Source organism: Platichthys flesus, chromosome 11 (assembly GCF_949316205.1).
Source record: "Platichthys flesus chromosome 11, fPlaFle2.1, whole genome shotgun sequence".
Lineage (NCBI taxonomy): Eukaryota > Metazoa > Chordata > Actinopteri > Pleuronectiformes > Pleuronectidae > Platichthys > Platichthys flesus.
The window spans coordinates 14,511,514-14,531,811 of NC_084955.1; the positions used below are offsets into that span (position 1 = coordinate 14,511,514).

The 20,298-nt window shown below is 40.4% G+C and overlaps 1 protein-coding gene across 1 annotated transcript; it reads right to left on the reverse strand.

Annotated features, from left to right (window-relative positions):
* Nucleotides 1–5,106: 5,106 nt before the first annotated feature.
* twist1b (twist family bHLH transcription factor 1b) lies at nucleotides 5,107–6,456 on the reverse strand. Its single transcript, XM_062399328.1, has 2 exons — nucleotides 5,790–6,456; nucleotides 5,107–5,618 (listed from the first exon to the last, which is right to left on the reverse strand). The coding sequence occupies exon 1, from the start codon at nucleotides 6,332–6,334 to the stop codon at nucleotides 5,822–5,824; it is 513 nt and encodes a 170-aa protein (XP_062255312.1). The 5' UTR covers nucleotides 6,335–6,456; the 3' UTR covers nucleotides 5,107–5,618; nucleotides 5,790–5,821.
* Nucleotides 6,457–20,298: the final 13,842 nt, after the last annotated feature.

Sequence of the window (20,298 nt, forward strand, 5' to 3'; positions counted from 1 at the left end):
AAGGGACAAATTGTACTCTGACTCCATTCACATCCAAGAGGAGGTTCCTTTGAATACGTTTCCTACAACTTTTATGTTGAGACTCGCGTCAGGAAAACATTTATAGTATTATAATCCAAAATGTAGATATAGTTTAAAATTCCACAGAGTATAAGGACATTTATTTACTCAATAAATGTGAAGAACAAGCTTCACTGGACCCTCAAATTCCAGAATAAGTGAGACACTCATCGAAGATTTTGTAGTGAGGTTTTCTTTTCTCCTCTACCCTCAGAAAAGAATCCATTGTTTCAACGCTGAAGCTGGCCCGCAGTTATATACATATATATTTGTCTACACACACACACATTTATATATATATATATATATATATATATATATATATATTCCATCTTGATTGAACATAAACAGGTATGTTTGAAATCACTGCTCTGGACTCTGACCGCCCTCCACTCCGTCTGTGTGTTTATACTTCCTGTGAGAGGCCCTCTATTTACGGACAACTGAAGAACACAAATAATCATCCCCCTGCAGTGAAAAACCTGCTGTTATTATCTGCAAACTTCTACGATGCCTTTGTGTACGCTCACGCTGCCTCCTGATTGCCTGTTTATTATTGCACTCTTTCTGCCGAGCCAATGGGGATCCAGCCAACTCCAAAAGGTGCCAAGCCCTCCTCCCAGCCTCTTTCCTGTCCGTGACATCATTGTGTATTCCTCTAAAACAAACTGATCCGTGTCTTGTCTGCTGCCTGGGTGGCACGCATCACACGCAACAAAAGGTTAGACACGAGGTGCACACGTTTCGACTCTGCCCTTTGGACACGTGTCAGGGAACAGTTCTGGTCCCGCACGCAATCAGATGGCATGCCGGGATCATGGTGTCATCTTTCCCGCCAGTCTACCTTTCCCGGTGATGAAGCATTGACCTTGCATTTTCATTTGAAATCTGCATTGTGCCAATTTAAACATGGCGTGTGTGTCCACAAGCCTTCAACCAGCTTTAAACAGCCATTAAGCATTTTCTCCAACGGCCAAAGGCGTGCGATCGTTCGCATCCACTTTTGTCCAAATATCTCGAGATCATTTTTATGTGTCTGAAGCTCTGACATTGATTATTTACCTGCAGGCTCTTTCAGTTTTTCAGACGAGGCTTTATATCGTTATATAATCTCTGGATCAGAATCTTTGAATCTGGCAAATGAAGGTTTCTCTAAAACAAAGGAGAGAATTCATTCAGTGTGTTTGGTGTTGCTTCTGCAAAGTCCCTGTAAATCTATTTAGACATTTTAAAGGTGAAATAAGTGATCAAGAGACGTTTTTTTCTGAGAGAAATAAGAGAAAATAATGAACAGAAGTCAGGAAATTAACCATAAAATAAAATTCCGGCAATCATTTTTACCAGTTTATTTTTCAAATCACAAAACCTACCATCCCTCTCACATTTGTATTATCATGTGTTGACTGAATCTAGTCAGTGTATCACAGGTGTCTTCAAAGATCGAATGCAGATGCACTGAAAGTTTTTTTGGGGCATGAGCACATCATCAGTTTTCTGTCAGGTTACAGACACATCTCGGATTAAACTGAATTACTGTATATATGTTTTATTTTAGGGAGAAACTCTCTTTAAAGTCAGATTCCCATTAGTTTGCACAATGATCAGTGTTATCCCCTGAGGATGGTAATCTATGATGACTTTAAGAAATAAGTTCATGTTGGTTTTAATGAATATATATTTGGTGGAATATAAAACTAGATCCATTTGTTTATGACAGTTATTCATCGGCGCTGTCATCTGAAGTTAGTGCAGGTTGCTGCTCATTCACAACAGCAGCAAAGGTCAGTGGACCCAACAGGTGCTGCCGTATGTAAAGAGATGCACAACGCTCATGGATTATGGTCTATTTTTAAAAGTCATATTTTAATAATTCAAATGAGTTTACTTCAGCATTTGATTAATACATGATATTAAATCAACCTTTAATTCCCAGTTATATTACAGGCAAATAAGTCAGCTGCTATGATAAATAGAGTCTTACAGTAATAAGTAGAATGAGAGACCAGGCACAGACCTTATGACGTGTTGCTCAAATGGTTTCAGCTTGATCTAAGTTTTCTTCCTGGGCAGCGACTGATCTGACTTCTCACATGTGTGGTGGATAAAATGTCCTCTCAACAAAGAGCTGCATTAGAGATGCAAATGTATTCAATAATCAACAGAGTCCAGATGCAGGAGGAATGCACTGCCTGTTTCTGTTTAGTTCCCCTCTTCACTTCCCTGCCTCAAGTGCAGCTATACTGTCTGATCTTGTCTCTGTGCAGCTGAACTTCTCCTGAGTTTAACATTCACTTTCTGAGACACTGTCAAAGATGAGGATCAAACCGAAAAACATTTCATTGCGAAAACAGGAGGGACTTAGATTCTAAATGTAAAATCTGTTAATGCATTTACAATAACTGAACAGGCCTTGAGTGTTGCACCTGCTCTTTGTTCCTGTTACCTTCAGAAATAAACTAATTTAAGCAACAAAATAAAACAACATTTTATGAATCTAGTGTAGCAATTTATCAAAGTCATTCCACAGGGCTCTCACGTAATAAAGTCTGAGTCAAAATGTTATTTTATTTTATATAAGCTGTGCTTTCAAAAAAGCTCAGTTTTTACAAATTCAAAACAAATGAATGTATTTATTATTATTTATTTTAACTGTAATACCAGACAAAACTTGAAATATTTTTGAAAAGAGGCAAAGTTTGTAGAAAAGTATTTTCTTGTCATCTAGTTTAATGAATAACATGGAGAAACGATCTATCACCTGTTAGGTGCAGGAGCCACGTCAATGGTCTGTGGATAAAAAGGTCTAATAATAATAATAATAGTAATAATAATAATTATAGTAATAATCATAATAATAATCATAATACTAATATTATTATAATAGCCCTAGTAAATGTTTTAAATAAAAGCTTTCAAACATCTGTTTATTGATTGATTTTGAGCAGTTTTATACAAAAACTGATTTAAATAACAATTAATCAATACAACCTACATATTTAATAAATTAACGTTATTCTGACTGAAACGCATATAAGAGCAAATTATTCATTTGCAAACATTTTAATATTTGAGCCATAAAAAGTGGAACAAAGTTAAAAATAATTACACACAATACAATAAGTTAATTCGATTAACTTTTGCCTTTAAAGACTGGTGCACATGCAGTTCTGTTCGTGTCACGTCTCTTTTTCTTCCAGATCATAAATTCTCGTTCATCTCTCATACTGCCCTCTTTTGAGCCTCCTCCCTCCACTCACTCACACACACACACACACGCACACACACACACACACACACACACACACACACACACACACGCACACTTTTTTAAGTGGACAGAAACTTTGACGGTGTAGGCCTGTCACTGTTTGAAGCTTTGAAAACACATCCTCACATATGATTTTACAGTTAAATAATAAAGCCTACACAGTCAGAACCGACCCACTACGGACTGTCTGTAGCTTCATATATAACCCACCTTTGTCTGAACACCATCCTCAGCCTGATCCTGGAGGTGGGAGCGGGCAGCCTCTCGGTTCGTGTCCGTGTGAGAGCAGCTCTGCTCGGTGCTCGCTCTCTGTCTGTCTGCGGAGCTGCTGCTGCACCGCTGAGTCCCTGCACCGTCTGAACATCTGCTCATTTCACGTGACCTTCTTTTAAAAATACTAACATCTGTTCTAAATAGGTTTCATTCTGTGCCTCTGCATCGCGTCGATTGCCAACTCCTCTCCTCTGCAGAAAGGAGCAGAGGGAACTTACTGAAGGATTTAGCGTTGCATAAGGACTGGATTCAATTTTTTTTTCCTTTTTTTTTCTTTACAGAACAAAAACTTGTTTTTTGTGATTATCACGAGGATGATGCAGCTTTTATTTCTCATGCAGCCTCTGTCTGTTGATGTGGTGCCGAGTGAAAACCTTAACGTTTTTCAGGAAATGTGTTTAGTGATCTTCAGGCCGATGGACTGTGTTTGTGCAGCATTTCTCCAAACTCACCAGTGAGAGCAGCCTCTGCAGCCTGTGTTACCTTCGCGGCCTCCTTGAGTTTCATAGACATCTGGGAATTCCATACATGCCTCGCAAGCCAATTACACACCTTCAAACGGACGCACACTTTGATTTGGACAGTGAGAAACACCTCTGAGATCCATCAGTGAGGAAGATTGATTTAGTGATGAAAACAATACACGGATGCAGAAAGTCACTTCCGGAAGTTATTGTAAATTGCCCCATAATCACATTATCCCATTAGGTTCATTTTGTTAAAAATTATCTGCAGCAAGAGTGCAAGAATAAAATAATTCGTATATGACCTCTTTAGTGGTATAATATCTAAATATGTAGTATCATTAATAAAATGCACCTCTAATAATAACAACAACAAACTTTATTCTTAAAGCACCTTCCAAAACACAAACAAAGGGCTTTTTAAATTAAATGAAAAACTGAAGACAGACAACAGTTTGGTTGTTCGGCATGGGTTTATAACTGCAGGTCGACTTGACTCCAGTTGTACTTATTTACTCATAATGTTGAGTTTCATGCCCAGACCTTAATCTCACTGTAAACAACCCCAGGAAACCAGAGGTTTTTTTTCATCTTAATTAAAAAATATAATTATAGTCTGACTGTGAGTTTTCTTCTCCACGTTTTTATTATTTTGGTATTTTGCAGAAATGTACACATTTATACAACTCTGTGTGAACAATGGAAGTTCCATTGAACAGTTGTGTATATCAAAAAGGAGTGAGGGTTTTATCAAATCTTGGTTTATATATTATTTTTGGAATGTGTAACTTTACTATAAGTGAAAAAAAAACGTAGCTGCATGTTTTTCTAACGCTTTTACTGGAGCCAATAAAAACTCCATCTGTTTTCCCAAGTGACTGCTGGCGGTATATTCTGGAAGCTTTTGTCATTAACGTTGTTTTAGAAGTTGAAGCAATGTGTTGACATTTAAAATTCACATTTGTTTTATTTATTTTTGATATATAAAAAACAAAAAAGGGAGAGAAAAAGAACAAAACAAGTCAATCTCGTGTAATTTTCTTTAATGGAAAACAATATACAAACATTTACAAAAAAAACGATAATAAAAATAAGGAATGTGTTTGCATTTTGTCAGACACAGGATCCATTCCTCAATGTTACACGTTTCCCCAATAAATAAATAAATGTTTTCTGAAAATACTTTTGTTTTTTTTGCACAGGTTAGATCCACACAGTCTGAAATGTGAGCTTCGCCACCAGTTGAAAGCCCCACAACACAAGAACACTGCTTCAATAATGCACTTCGACCTCAGCAGAAAGTAGTCCAAAGGCATGCAGTAAAAAAACAAAACACACACATGGTATTTTCAACATTCGTCGTCAACAACAGGGAAACACATCAGGGTGAGGTGTAGTGAGCGAACACACTGTGTCGGGCCTCTGCGAAATGAAACCACCATCCCCGGACCCTTTCCTGTCGTCTTTGGTTTTAAATATAGTGATCCCATGTATCCAGCATTGGACTCCAGGCTTGTCCCGTCAGAATGTGATGAAGTAGATTCAGCAGTCACCTGTGGGTTATAGACGAGGCACCGATTATCTCTGAGCTCTGCAGGAGAATTACGCACAATTGCGCCAAATAGACGCCAGGCTGCATTGGGGCGCACAGAAGGAACTTTTCTTATAGTGTCATTTCTCCCAGAGTGGAATCAGTTCTCTTGATTAAACAAAGACATTCGTACCATCTTCGGGAGGAACAGTCTTCCTCCAGATGCTAGTGAGATGTTGACATGGACCAGGCGCCCTCCATCCTCCACACTGAGAAGGCGTAGCTCAGCCTCTCGTGCGCCACATAACTGCAGCTTGACATCTTGGAGTCCAGCTCGTCGCTCTGCAGCACCTGGTAAAGGAAGTCGATGTATCTGGAAGCGAGTTTCAGCGTCTGTATTTTACTGAGCTTGTCCGAGGGCAGCGTGGGGATGATTTTACGCAGCGATGTGAACGCCTCGTTCAGGGACTGGGTCCTCTGGCGCTCCCTCACGTTGGCCATGACGCGCTGCGACTGGAGATCCTCGAAGGACTGCGGGCTGCCGCTGCTGCTGGACTTCTTCCCTCGTTTCCCCCCAGGGGTCGGGCTGTCCGAGTCCTCTCCGCTCTTCCTGCTCGGCCTCCTCTTCCTCCCACACCTCTTGGGCTGACTGTCCTGCTCCCCCTCGCTGTTGCTCTGACTGTCCACGGGAGATACTGGCGAGCTACTAGACTCTTCGCCCATATTTTCCTCAGACATCTCCACTCGGGCAGATGGCGGCTGAATGAGTTCCCCCCACCTAATAGAATTATTTCCCTCTCATGAAGTCAAAGAGTTAGTCCGCTTGTAGGTGCAGAGCGCGGCTTGGAGGAAACCAAAGTATCCATAGATAGAGTTCCTGGGAGGACAAGACTTTTTCTGATACTTGAGAAACTTAGGCAGTTCTTATAGGCTGCACGGCGTAAACTTTTTGGGGAGGGACAGGATTGGCCAAGAAGATGAATTACGCGAGGAGAGGGGTGGGAGCATCTAAAGGAACCATCACAAACCCTCCTAATAATAAATCAGAGGAGGGAGAGATAACAAGGGAATGCTGCTCTGTCATGACAGTACATTAGAAACTAAGATATGTTTAGGTATGATTATAATAATTCTAACTTCAGTTGCATTTTATTAGACTTCTTAGACATGACATGACATTATAAACTAAAATATAGTTTTATAAAAAAGTAATGATTTTACGCTAAAGAGTTTTATTGGACTATATATTTTTACACAATAACAATAATATCCATTAAATCCAATTCGATTTTTGCTAATCTTTTTTTACAATAAGCTCATATAAATATACATACATATGTTTTATATTATCATAATAATGATACTTATTATATCCTTTTACAAAAAACAATATGTATTTTATATATTTGTGTTATGTATACATTTTATGAGTGAATACAATATTTTGTCCCTTCTGACTAATATGAGTTCACAGGGGAAATCGAAAAGTACCTTTAACCAACTTAAAAACCATGCAAATACAATTTGAAACTAAAAGATCATGACTAGATATTTCTTCCCACAAGTCTTAGTGCATCCAATGCATATTTTTATTATTTCATCCATTTATCAGGATCCAAATAAAATGCCTGTTCCTTCATATCACTGCTTTATGTTGCTGTAATTTCCAGTGAGTGCATGCAGCTCACACTTCTTTTTTAAGCCCAGTATTATGCAAACTTGGCACATCTCCGCAGACCCAACCCACATGGATTTTGGATTTATGTTTCCATCTAGTCTTTCTTAAACCAAGTCAGATCACAAGGCTTTTATATAGGCAACACATGATCCCAATCTTACATTTTTGATATGTAGCCAGTGCTGCAAAGTTTCAAACTTTTACTTGGAGAAGCACTGCATGCTCTGATTATGTCTGCCCCCCCCCCCCCCCCACACACACACACACACAAGAGGGCATTTGTTTTCTATACTGTAATACACCACAAAATGTAGTTTTGTTGGGAAATACAGTTTGTGTCTCTTTGTTCATCCATAAAACAATACAAGACGTGTTTATTCCCCACTGGTTGCAGTCAAGAATGAGAAAAGGGGGCAGCTCTGGGGGTAAAGCCCTCTGGTATTTACTGGGTTGGTGATACAATATCCATCTTGTTTAGTGGAGGATTACTTTGTTTAGGTTGAGAAGGCTGTGGTCCACAGGAGCAGCATCTGGTTCAGGAAACAGGGGGGCAGCCGGGGTCAGGGGTCACAACACCAGTGAACATCCATTTACATCTTCGCGGAGGCCTGAGAGTGAAGTATTGTTCCAGGGGAAACACAGGCTTTGTTTAAGTGACACTGTTTCTTTGTCAGTTGAACATTTCAAAACTTAACCAGAGACATGAGCACCTTTATCTCACTTTTCTGCTTGCTCTCAAAGTTAATTCAAAACCTAGATTTGGGGTCTTCCATATATATTTAAATGTTTATGATGATGCTGACTGAGAAAACATGAGGCTGAGCAGCTCTTGACTTGTGAAGGTGAGCTTACCTGTCTGCTGGCTCTGTCCATGGTGCTGATCTCTACCTGCTCTTCCTCACAGGTTAACAGGCCACCAGTCTTTCCCTCACTATTCTATCTAACAGCAAGAGAAGCAACAAGTTAGTAGATTTTATCTTAATATTTGCTTCTAATCTTGAACGTGTGGTAAAGTTCAGAGAGTAAACAGAGTATTAATGTTTCACAATAATGGGTCAGTCCATATGTGTTTTAAGTACTTTTCTAACTTTAATTTGCCTTACAGTTATGTAAAGTACTGGACTTAAGTACTTGTTGTTTACATGAGCATTTCCTCTTTACACCCCATGATGCCTCTCCTCCACTGCAGTTGAGAGGACACCCTTTTGTAACATTAAACTGTTTACAACTGTTTGACCACTCAGTGATAATGTCACAGATAAAGAGAGAAATGGCCTAAAGTAAAACAAATAAAAAGAAGGAAGTAGTTACTTTACAAATTATGATGTCAGATTTAAAAAGTGCAATTCATTTATATATGATTACACCTCTTTTTATAGATTAAAGTCTCATTATAAATAAATTGACCCAAGTACTACCCTTAAGTAAGAATTGGATGTACTTGTAGTTTACGGGAGTATTTCCCTTTTCAAGCTCCCTGATGGTTCTGCTCCACTTCATTTCAGAGTACGATATTGTATTTTTTAATCAACTACATCAATTTAACAGTTTCAGTCACGAGTCACTTTTTGCATACAAAATATATTAACTATTTACAAATTATGCCTACACAAATTTTATAGATTAAAGATTACATATTTTTAAAGATTATATTAGTTAAAATTTCTAAATTAGCGCTATGAGAATGATCGTGTAAAGGTAATCAAGACTATCAGGGGCAACTCTGCATTTTGAGTACTTTTACTTTTAATACTTTTTGTGCATTTTGCTGCTTTTACCAAAGAAACATTTGAGTTGCAGGACACTGACTTTGAATGGAGAATTTCCGTTGTGCTGTAATGTATATACTATGAAGTTAAGTAGGTCTGAGTGAATTTTAACCAGGTTTATTGCGATTTCATGGTCTGTGTCTCAGACCCTGGTCCACAAGGACACGCCATCATCCCCTATTTTAAAAACCAATAATGCAAGACCAAGTATTTACACCCACTCCACATTTACATTTCTTGGCAGATCTCTCTGCGGAGTTCTGCTCTTTGCTGCTGAAGTGACTCTGAGAAAACACAGCTGCTCCTCTCGAATATGATGTCACCACAGGACAACTTCTCCAGTGTTGATCTTTAATAAAGACGAAACCTTCATCAGTCACTTACGGACTGTCAGGGCCTGACAATTACAAGAACATGAAGACGAGATAAACAGCGCTGATTGTTTTTCGGAGGGATTGGCCCCATGATGCTCTCTGCCTGGCCTGTAGAGCGGTGGCAGAGGACAGATGAAGAAAGCCTTTGTCCTTATCAATGAGCAGTGAGTGGGTGTTTTGATAAAGTCAAGTGTATATTACTGACTCATGCAACTTGACACACCAGTCATGAGAGACCCCAGAGCGTCATTAACCACCCCTCCCCGAGGTCACATCAAGGCAGACACTACTCAGGCTCTCACTCACTAAGTCCAGAGCCGGAGCCAGATCCACAGAGACCTGTCTATTTTCTCTGCTGCGGCCTTGGAAGGCAGTGTTTCTCTATCAGCCTACTCATATCTATTGAAATAACAAACCACAGTCCCCCACATGTACAAGGCTCCCACAATTGACAGTGATATTCATGTTCACTCCATTAAAGCTGAACCGCAATGAGTCCAATGCCAGCCAGCCAAGATGGATCAACTGCATGAGATGAGAAAAGACAGGGGTGCGCTCTTCAAAGAGAAAAGTCCCAGATAGCCTCCAATCAACCCGCGGGACTAACAAGGTCAAGCAGCAGAGTTGGATGACAGCGTTTTCCCTCAGAAATAACTTCAAAATGTTCCATTCTGCAGAGAAATCCAGACGCTGTATCAGGGGGTTATTTTGTGATAAGAGCAGTAGTGGTGAGGAGAGAGGATTTGAAGTGTTGAATTGGCCTTTATAAGCTGTCTGGACACATAGGAGCCAGGACTCCTGAAGTTAGCTGTAAAAAGAAAGCCTTTGATGCTGCAGGCTTTTATCGTGGTTCAAGCCGGTTTTCCTGGAGCAAAGCACAAATTTGACTTTGTCTGAGAAAATCCAGCAAGCCTGCCAGTTTTTATATAGTCTTCTATCATAGAAATTAATGATTTGTGCAGCACGAATGGTTGATTTTGTTCAAAAAATGTAGGTGCACATGAGTATCTTCATGTGTCCGTGTGTAACAGATGAACTGCTAAATCCATTCATGTCATCCTAATGACTCTGTGGGATGTCAGACGGTTCCACTGCACAATGACACCTTATTAGCCACTAAGAACCAACAAACCTCCGGTATGTTTTCACAGCTTGGAAGCTCGGGGTGATGTGGGGTCTGTGGAAGAACTGGCATCCCAGCAGTATAATCTCTGTTTAAGACACACGCACACCGACACACACACACACACACACACAAAGCAAACATAGGGCTTCCTCCGAGAGTTTCATTGGTCAAACCTTACTCACAAAACAACAACACAATATATACTTTCCAGTGAGGAATAACCAAAGCCTGCAGGATCCCTGAATACTACATATAACCCGTTTAGCTTTATTTATTTCTGCCAGATGAATATCAGCTCAATCTGTTGAATCTTAAACCTCACCGTCACTGAGCCGTGCCTTCTGCTGCCCGTAAAGCTCGCTGCTACCCAGCAGACCACACACACTTTCACCCAGGCTGCTGCAGCATGGAGACCAGTGCAATGACCCCTGCATTCAAAATATCTGCTAAGACAATTACAGTAGTTTTACCTGATCCGACCGTGAGAGTTCGACAGGTGCTGCTGTGAGTTTAGACTGGACTGCCTGTGTTCAGCTCATCAAGAAATACATCATTCTTTAAGGTTTTATTGAATCTATTATAGAAAGTTGTTCAGTTTAGACGTCACTGTTGTTTTCGTTGCACTGTCCTTATTGCTCTATGCATTATTTTTACTGTTTTGTCCACCACACTGATGATGGAAGATGAAACTGAATTCTGGTAGCCATTACTTAAAATAGGAACATATTGTAAGTGACGTTATTAGAGAGTATCTGGGCAGAAAGTCTTTTGATGAATCTAAAAATAGGATTTCCATGGCAACCACACTCAAAATCATTTTGTTTATAACATTGAAGACTAGTATGCAACTCAGTGAGGACATACTTCCGTAGAAACCAACAGTCCCATTAAATTCAGTTACACACTCATTGATATCAGTTCTCAAAATAACCCTAACCCTAACCCTAACCCTAACCCTAACCCTAACCCTAACCCTAACCCTAACCCTAACCCTAACCCTAACCCTAACCCTAACCCTAACTAACTAACTAACTAACTAACTAACTAACTAACTAACTAATTATCCAATGAACAAGGGTGGAAACTAGAGTTTTGAAAAAGAGAGTTTTGATTTTGACCATCTTGGATTTTTGGAGCCGGATGATACCATATCTGGACTAGAGGGCGGAGCTTGAGAGGAGCAAGGGTCGGGTCTGAACCTACTGACAACACCATGCTCCCGACTGCAGAACTAAGAACTGTATCTGCTAACACAAGTAGCCTCCATAATCCCAGGTCAATATCATATCTTATCTTTAATCAGTCCATGGTGGAAGTGGTACATTCATGAAATTCAACAGCAAATAACCAGTCGCCACATTTTGTATTAGGTTCTGCTGATGATAAAAAGACCCAGGGAGCTAAGAATCAAAATATATAACGTGGTTCATCTGATGCGGAACGTAATTGCTCTCAAATAAAAGCTAAAAGTCACTTTGACCTCATTATTGCTGCTTTTCATTGTCAGATCATCTTAGTTGGAACCAACACAACAGAAAATAGGCCACGTTCCTACTCTGTGACTGAACTGAAGATAGACTGACCCACATGCTGTAGAGTAGCAGTCTTCATATTAGATTGATGTGCAGGCAAATAAGCAATGCGGGCGCATGCTTGATCAACAATCACAATAACACTGCTGTCATTTCCATTTGTCATGAGCTTTTATTGTTTCATAAATGAACATAACTGACAAGACGACTCGGCGAAGAATATAAACTTGGCTGGAATCAATCACCAGTCATCTGCACAATATGAAATAATAAATGAAGAGCTCCTGCAAATGAAACCAGAGCGCCCTTTTTATCTTTAGCTTTGGCGCAAAACTCAGCAGAATAAGCCTGGCAGTGGAGGAGAGCAGCGCAACACGACATGTCACATTGACTTATGTAAGTGATGAGCAGAACATCGGTCGTCCAGCGGCGGTTCTTCCCCCCGACCACAAGTGCTGCGAGGAGTCCCACCACAGTCCCTGTTAATAAAGGGGTCTGTGAGGAGAGGGGAGGTCAAACAGGGTGCTGCAGCTGCACATGAGGATAAATATGCCGGGGATGATGGGCAGAGGTGTGGGGGTGGCGACGCAAAGGACCTGGGGAGTGATCAGGAAGGAGAGAGGTCTCCCATCACTCGCCAGAACCAACAGAAGAGGAGTGAGGAGGATCCCATCAGCTGCTGATCCATGTGGACAGATGATGTATTTAGGTAGCCTTCAACCCAAACAAGCAAACTGCAACGAGTCATTTCTGAATTATGTGAGGTAGTAAGGACACCACCTCTTATCATGAACCGCAGCTGTGTTCCCATCTCCCCGGATTTCTGCTCACCTCTGCTCCTCCCAGTGTGTCAGTAAGAGGCGACCTCCTCTTCCTCCTATTCCTCTTCCTCCTCTCTGAGTCAGGCAGGCCAATCTGTCAGGACACAATAAGCTACCTCTCCAGTTATGTTGTTTCTGGAACCCTCCGGCCCCGCTTGTTCTCCCTCTTGGTGGACAGAAATTTGCCAAGAAGACACTCTTCTTTGACGGATTTAACTCCCCTCCCTGATCTTGGCTGGATTTGCCCCCCCACACCCCCACTCTCTGTCTCTCTCATGGGTGTTTTTGCTTTTACTCATCAATGTGGAGGTTGTGTGATCAGGGATGTTCTTTTCATTCCACTCGGCTCGATCGTCTCATTCAGAATTTACAATCAGAGGAGCATGGGCACGTAAGAGTTTGTTTGCGAGACTTCAAACATGCGGATGAATCTGAAAGTTTAGCTTTATTCACATTTGGCTTCACATTTGGGCTGCTGTCATTTTGACCCTATTATGGACTATGCCATAGTTTATAAACAATTCATGTTTTTCTTGTTGTTAGCATTTCTTTTCAGGATAAGGCCACGTTTAAAAGCAGGACATTATTACTAGACACTCAGTGATGTGGTCATTATGAAAATGTTATTCTGCATTCCCATGTCTCATTCCCAGTCCTTCACCATCTGGTTTTTAGATTCTTGTCGAACTGGGAGTGTCCGGGTTGGTACATCAGACACTCCTCGCACCTCCCCCGCACCATCATGGCACACCTGACAAAACTCTGTGTCAGATAGGATGTGATCACAACAACAAAAATAAACAGACACGAGGGGAACTGGACAAATCCTGTGCCATGGGTTCCACTGAAGGTGAAGCAACCGCACTGAATCGGGGGCTTTGTTGTGGTCGGAGGTGCAGATGCAGATGTTTATCAGAAAAGCCACGGGTTTATTTGTGTCTTCTAATTTTCCTTTTATCACAGTTCTTTGCTATGACGACACTCGAGTCTCCGCGAGGCTGCTTGATGGAAAAAGTGAGAGTGCGAGCAGAGTGAGGTGTCCAAGGATGTGGAGGGTGATTACTCACAAAGCTGCTCTGAACGCTGCCAAACACTTCAGGTTGTTTTCTCCCCCTCTCTCTCTCTGTGTGTGTGTGTGAGTCATTTGCTAACAGAGCTTCCTCCTTCCCAGCGGTGGTCATGGGAAGAGGCTCCAGCTCGACTGTTAGTCAGAAGAAAGGCATTGAACTCCGGGCAAAAATCGACACCTTGTAACGCACACCACAAAAATTTTCAGCTAAAAGTGGAAACACAACAAACCACCGCAGGTTTACTCACTACAACAACCTCTCTTGTTGTAGTGACCGAGGAGAAACACAACCTGAATGCCGGAATTTAGATCCCAGATTTTATTGTTTCAAACAAGCTGTTTTCAGCTATACTGTGCTTTGGTATGTGTGTTAAAGGTGATAGGTCACCAAAAAATGAGGATTCATTTTTTTCCAGAATTCCCTCATCATCTACTCACCACTATGCCGATGGAGGGATGGGTGAAGTGTTTGAGTCCAGGGGTCAACAGCGTTGCAGCCAAATTCAAAACCATTGAAGTAAATGGTGACTGACATTCAAATTCAATTCGAACATCATCATTTACACATTGTTTTAAGCCTTAATGTCTTTGTGATCAGCCGACATTAAGGCTAACAACATGTTGTAAATAACACTGTTTCGAGTCGAATCTGAATGTCAGGTGTTATTAACACTTGGATGACACCACATGAGCAGTATGGAGGAAGTTTAGTATTTTCTGTTGTTTTTGTACATTTGAAGAATCGGTCACCAGATGCTTCAATTGTATTAGATTTGGCTGCAGCGCTGTTTACCACTGAAACTCTAAAAGGGTTTTATGGACTCAAACACTTCATCCACCCCTGCATCGGCAGAGTGGTGAGTAAATAATGAGTGAATTTAAATTTTTTCGGTAAACTATAACTTTAAATGACACAAAGAATTCCTCCTTTTAATGCAGCAACTCAGTTTATTTATTTCAACTTTTGAACCCGATGGCTGAGCATCAGGGACAGCCCTGTGTGCTGCTGTGGCTGGTTTCCTCTCTGCAGTGCAGGTTGCTGTGCCTGGTCTCCTTCGTTTTAATCCTTTCCTGAGTGACTAAAACAGCAGTGATAAATGAAGTGCAGCCGCAGAACCAGTCCCTTCTAAGTGCTGAACTTTCTCTGCTTTCACATCATCTATTACCAAATTATTAGTGTCAATCTGAAAAGGGTGGCGGGTGGAGGACTGTGGTGGGTGGTGGTGGGCCATAGGAGACACCACCGCTACGTCTGCAGCACGCATAAATCACCAGGCTAATAAATTGAAAGGCTAAATGACTTCTTGCCCTCAACATATATCATGGAGGCAAACCAAATGAAGCCTTATATACCCCAGAGGACAGAGGAATGCTTCTGTTCATAACAATGATTTGTGGATGGCTCGCAGGGCTGCTGGCCTCCGGAGTCGGAGTGGACCCTGTTTGGACTCTCAAGCACTTTCTTATACTGGCACAATTCTATATGTGTCTTTTGAATTTGTTTATTAGTAAAATAAAACTTTTAGTTCTGTTGCAATAAGTCTTTTGTCTTTTAGACAACAACAGTTTTGATTGAGCAAATTGTTTTGACTGTCACAATTCTGCAAATTGAATGAACAGATAAAGTGAGGTAACATGTGTTGGCAATGTTCACACTCTATTTAACTGATATGTTTACAATGCTGAGGGGAAACAATTAAAAATGTAAATTTTTTGAAATTTATATTGTTGCATTATATTGTTTCCTTAACAGATGGATGACACGTTGAGAATATCTTATATTTATATTTCTTTACTGAGCAGTGATATTGGAAAAACTTATTTGGCACAATTGAACAAATGTTGACCAGCATTGAAACCAGTCCAACATCAATACAATGGCGCCACCCAGTGGATTAAAAGTATCAAATTCTTGGAGGTTGCCTTTTTTTTTGTACAAAGTGAAAACACAAATTGCTTAATTAAAGATATAACTTGTTTAAATGTGAAATAGGTGCTATCTTGATGATACGAAGACATTAAAGTAATTTCATTTTAATTGGTCGACTGGTTAAAGATTAAACAAAAGCTTGAAAGAATAGCAATCAAAACAACAGAAAGATAAGAAGTTTAAAAAGACTATAAAGGTCAGAGGAATCTAAAATGAATGCCATCAAAAACATGTTTAATAAAAGACTTGAAGGATGTTGCCTGTCTGATAAGCTGTTCCACAGCAGAAGCCTGCTCACCCTTAGAATCCAACTGTGATCTGGGAGTAGCCAGGACGTTAGTTAATGTACAAATTCCCATTTCTGTGAAAAGCAGAAAAGGACAAAAATTTTTTTGGTTGTTTTCCGGGTTCAGAGCCAAATTAAACAGCTCTGTCAGGATTGTTTTCCTCTTAAATTAAATTCCTGTTAACCTCTCTGTAGTCCCACCTGGATCGAGCAGCTTGGATCTGTTTGGGACACTTCTTGGAATGCAGTCTGCAGTAAGTGTGTGCCTAGAATGACATGAAGTATGTAATGCAAACACGTCCTTTCTCCGCACAGAGCCGAACAAACATCAGTGTCCTGGCTGTTTGCCTTGCTTGATGCATTATGGGAATTTTAATGCAGAGGTTGGGGAAATATTTCAGCATGTGCAGATCTGACAACATTTTCATCGTCACATTTTGTTCTGCAAACAATCCGGGAGAAACAGGAAGCTTTTTTTTTATCTTCAATACACTACACACATTAAAACAAAGGAGCTTTGTGTTGATACAGGTTTATTGATAACTGCTTAATGGGTTGATTCGTGTTGAGGAACAGCAGCCTGGCCAGCTGTTAAAGAGTTATAACTTTAACCCTAACCCATACGCTGTGTTGACTGTGTTTATCTCTGTTTTGATCATGTGATTTAAAAGAAAGCAACCCATCCTAAATTCAGAGGAATGACATCATAGTTTTCTTTGGCAAATGAAACGGGTGTAGGAGGACAGAGCTGGGAAGTGGAACACAGATGATGGTAAGAGGAGTCAGTTCAGCAAGTGGATAAGTGCATGTGTTCTGTGAAATGATGGCTGCTCAGTGCAAATTGTTGTGCTGGGTCTTGGGTAAATACCAGCAAAGTCTGAGTAAGCAAAAACTAGTTCTCTCCAAATGAGAGTGGAGCTATTCAGCATGACAGAGTCTGTAATCATAAAGAACAAAGGCTCACGTAATGGTAAACAAAGTAAAGTGGCACAATTTCCGAAAATTCTTAAACACCACCAACGTCAGAAGACCTATACACCAGAAACGTTCTGCACTATATTTTTGACTAAAGGCTCATCGAAGAGTCACGTCATTTAACATCCTTTTGCTTCTGGTGACCCTAACCCTAGCCAGATCAACAAGCAGAGGGTCCTCTGTCCAGCTCCCCTGCTACTTAGTCTATAGGGTTTTTATATTGTGTTTTATTTACATTGTATATATTTGTTTATGTTGTTGTGCACTGATTGCTGGTTGTACATCAAATTGCCCTTGAAGGATATTAAAGATTTTCTTTTATGGACAACTTTAGTTAATCTCAGGCTGAACAAACCAAGCTAGAGCAGCAGAGGAACCCAGCAGCCAGCAGGGGGCAACCTCAGGACATCACAGCAGACTGTGATTCTTGTAAGGCGTCCGAAGACAAGGTTGGAAAAGTACTGGGTTATTCTCTAACAATAGGTATTAAAGTATGTTAAATCATCTAGTATCTGAAAGCCAAAAATATAAAAGTAACTTTTAAATAAGGCTGTCAAATATATGTCGTAAAGTAGAAAATATTTTCTCTGAAGTGTTTATCAAAAGCAGCATAAAATGACACGGACACACACTGACACACACACACAATAATTTGTCAATATTGAGTGCTTAGTTCCTCATGACACTCATCAGGCAGAGGCCTAGTCGGTAAAGTGTGTGCTCACCAAGATGAAGGGTCTGGGTTCGGATCCCACTCTTTCCCATCTTTAAGCTGGCAATATACTGAATCTTAACATTGAGAGGACTTCCTCCTATTAATTGCAGAATATCTTACACTATGCAAATTTAAATCCCGCCCCGCAGAGACAGGATGTACTGCGCACATCCTGCCTCTGCGCAGGATGTGCGCAATGGGCTTCTGCGCAGGATGTGCACGCCCAATTTTTTTTTTTTTTTCGTTTGTCATTTAATTTAATTTCATTTTTTTTATATTTCATTTTGTATTTCAATTTTGTATATTTAATTTGTCATCATCATTATCATTTCTCCGCGCTGGTTCAGGGGTAAATTATGCTGGTCTTCACAGGTGACTGACCTGCGGCCTGTAGCGCCCCCCCCACAGGAGATTATGTGCTTGTGTGGCCGCTGCGCTTCCCGGTACTACGCTGCCGGTGCGGACAGTCCAAGTATTTAACATGGGCGAGGAAAGGAGGCGGGCCGCTTTTCCCGACGCTTCTACCTCCGGTTCGTCCCCGGGGTTAGAGGATGATGGTGTGACGTTAATGTATAGTTTTACATTGCATGTGTCACGTCATGATAAATCAGCCTCCTATGTCGCCTGCACCTCTAGGTGGTCCGTCACTTCTCGTTTTACACGTATTTTCCCACAATACCCAGATGCACTACGTCACACCCTACAAACTTTCCTTAAAGGGGCAGGCCATACCTGCAACACAACAGCTCTCGGTCTCATATACAGATGGCAAGAAATGCCGAGAGGAATTTTTACACACTGTCCGATAAAGATTCCGTCAGTAAAGGCAAGGGGTAGTGATGGATAAGGTTTTCTTTAACAAGTCGTTCATTCTCACTTTCCACCTTAAAACTATGAAATGAACTGAGCTATGGACTAGTTCAGAATTTAAATGGTGAACTATGAACGTGAACTATTCATGTTTACTTGTATGAACTGAACTTTGAACTAGTTCATGAGAGGTGTGAACTAGCACAACACTGTATACGATATGGACAGTTTACATTTAACTTTCGGGTTCTCTCCTGCTCTGCATACCAAAACCCTAAATAAGTGAGCTAGGTGAACTGCAAGTTTGTGAGATCATCCTGCAGCACCACTACAGCCATGTGAAAGGCCATAAACATCAAGAATGTCTTGTAAAATGTTGGTCATCCTGTATTTCAGTCAAGTTGTCAGACTTAAATCATTGCAAAATATATCAATACACTACATCTTTAAATAAAGCTTAAAATATACAAATGTCAAGGCACTGAAGATTCTCCAAAACTCTCAACAGGCCTCAGTGCTCATAAAAAAGAATCTGCTCTCTCACACTGCTGCTGTAAAAACCTCCCAAAACAAAAGTGGTCACATTTCATTAGTCACAAATTTAATGCCTCGCTGCATTTGAAAAACAGGGACATGAAAAGACAGTGTCCATTTTTTATTTAGATCACCCAGACATAGTTTTCATTTCCCTCCTCATTTCAACCTTATTCTTTCAGCGCTTCAGTCTCTATCTTGTTGTGAAAGCATCATGCAAAATATATACATGTACACACTTGCATGTAGTGGCAATACAGTTGAAACTGAGTACATGACTTTAAGGTCACAGAAACCATGTTAACTACTGATACTGAACCTGATTTTCAACAATGTCTTATATCTATTGAGTCAGTTTTTTATAGTGACTTTTGGAATTTCTCAGTGGGGTTAATGTGAAAGCTCTTGTAAACATTAGATTGTTCAGAAAACCACTAGATTTGTGCTATGACCACAATTTCTCTACACTTGAGGAAGAATGTCATGTACAGTTAATCTTAAACTATTTGACAAATGCCTGATTTTGATTGACTTACTGGCGGAGAAGTAGCACAATTCCTGCTGTCTGGGAAGGTGTTACAGACTAATGAGAGGAAAACGGTACAACTAATTTGTCACATCATACAAATGTTCATTTAAAAAAATTAAAAAATCTTGTTTGACTTCACACTCAACACCAGATTCCATGTTTTCACATCACTTACTCTGCCCTTGAGGTTCCTGCTAAACTCCTTCCTGTTAAATTATCCCACACTGTTTATCACCAGCCTTTAACAGAGATCTCTTTAAGTGCATTCTCGTACAATCAGTCTCGTGTTGGGATTGAATCAGTTCACCCTGTTGATACCGTTTTCTTTATTTGATTTACTTTTCCCAAGGTGCTTTCAGTGAGCCAAAGCAAAGTGGGTTCAGCGTCCTGCACTCTCGGTGTGATAGAGAACCGGCACACAATGCTCTCAGCTGAAACTACCTAAAACAAACAGTGAGGGGAAAAGCAAACAGCCAGAGAAAATCAATGGAAAAACTTCAGGGAACAGACATTTGTTTTCAATGAGATGATTTAACATAGTAAAATGGAAAAAA

Bases quoted from the DNA above. Each gene is read 5' to 3' on its own strand.
- twist1b (XM_062399328.1), bottom strand. From the start codon at position 6,334: ATGTCTGAGGAAAATATGGGCGAAGAGTCTAGTAGCTCGCCAGTATCT.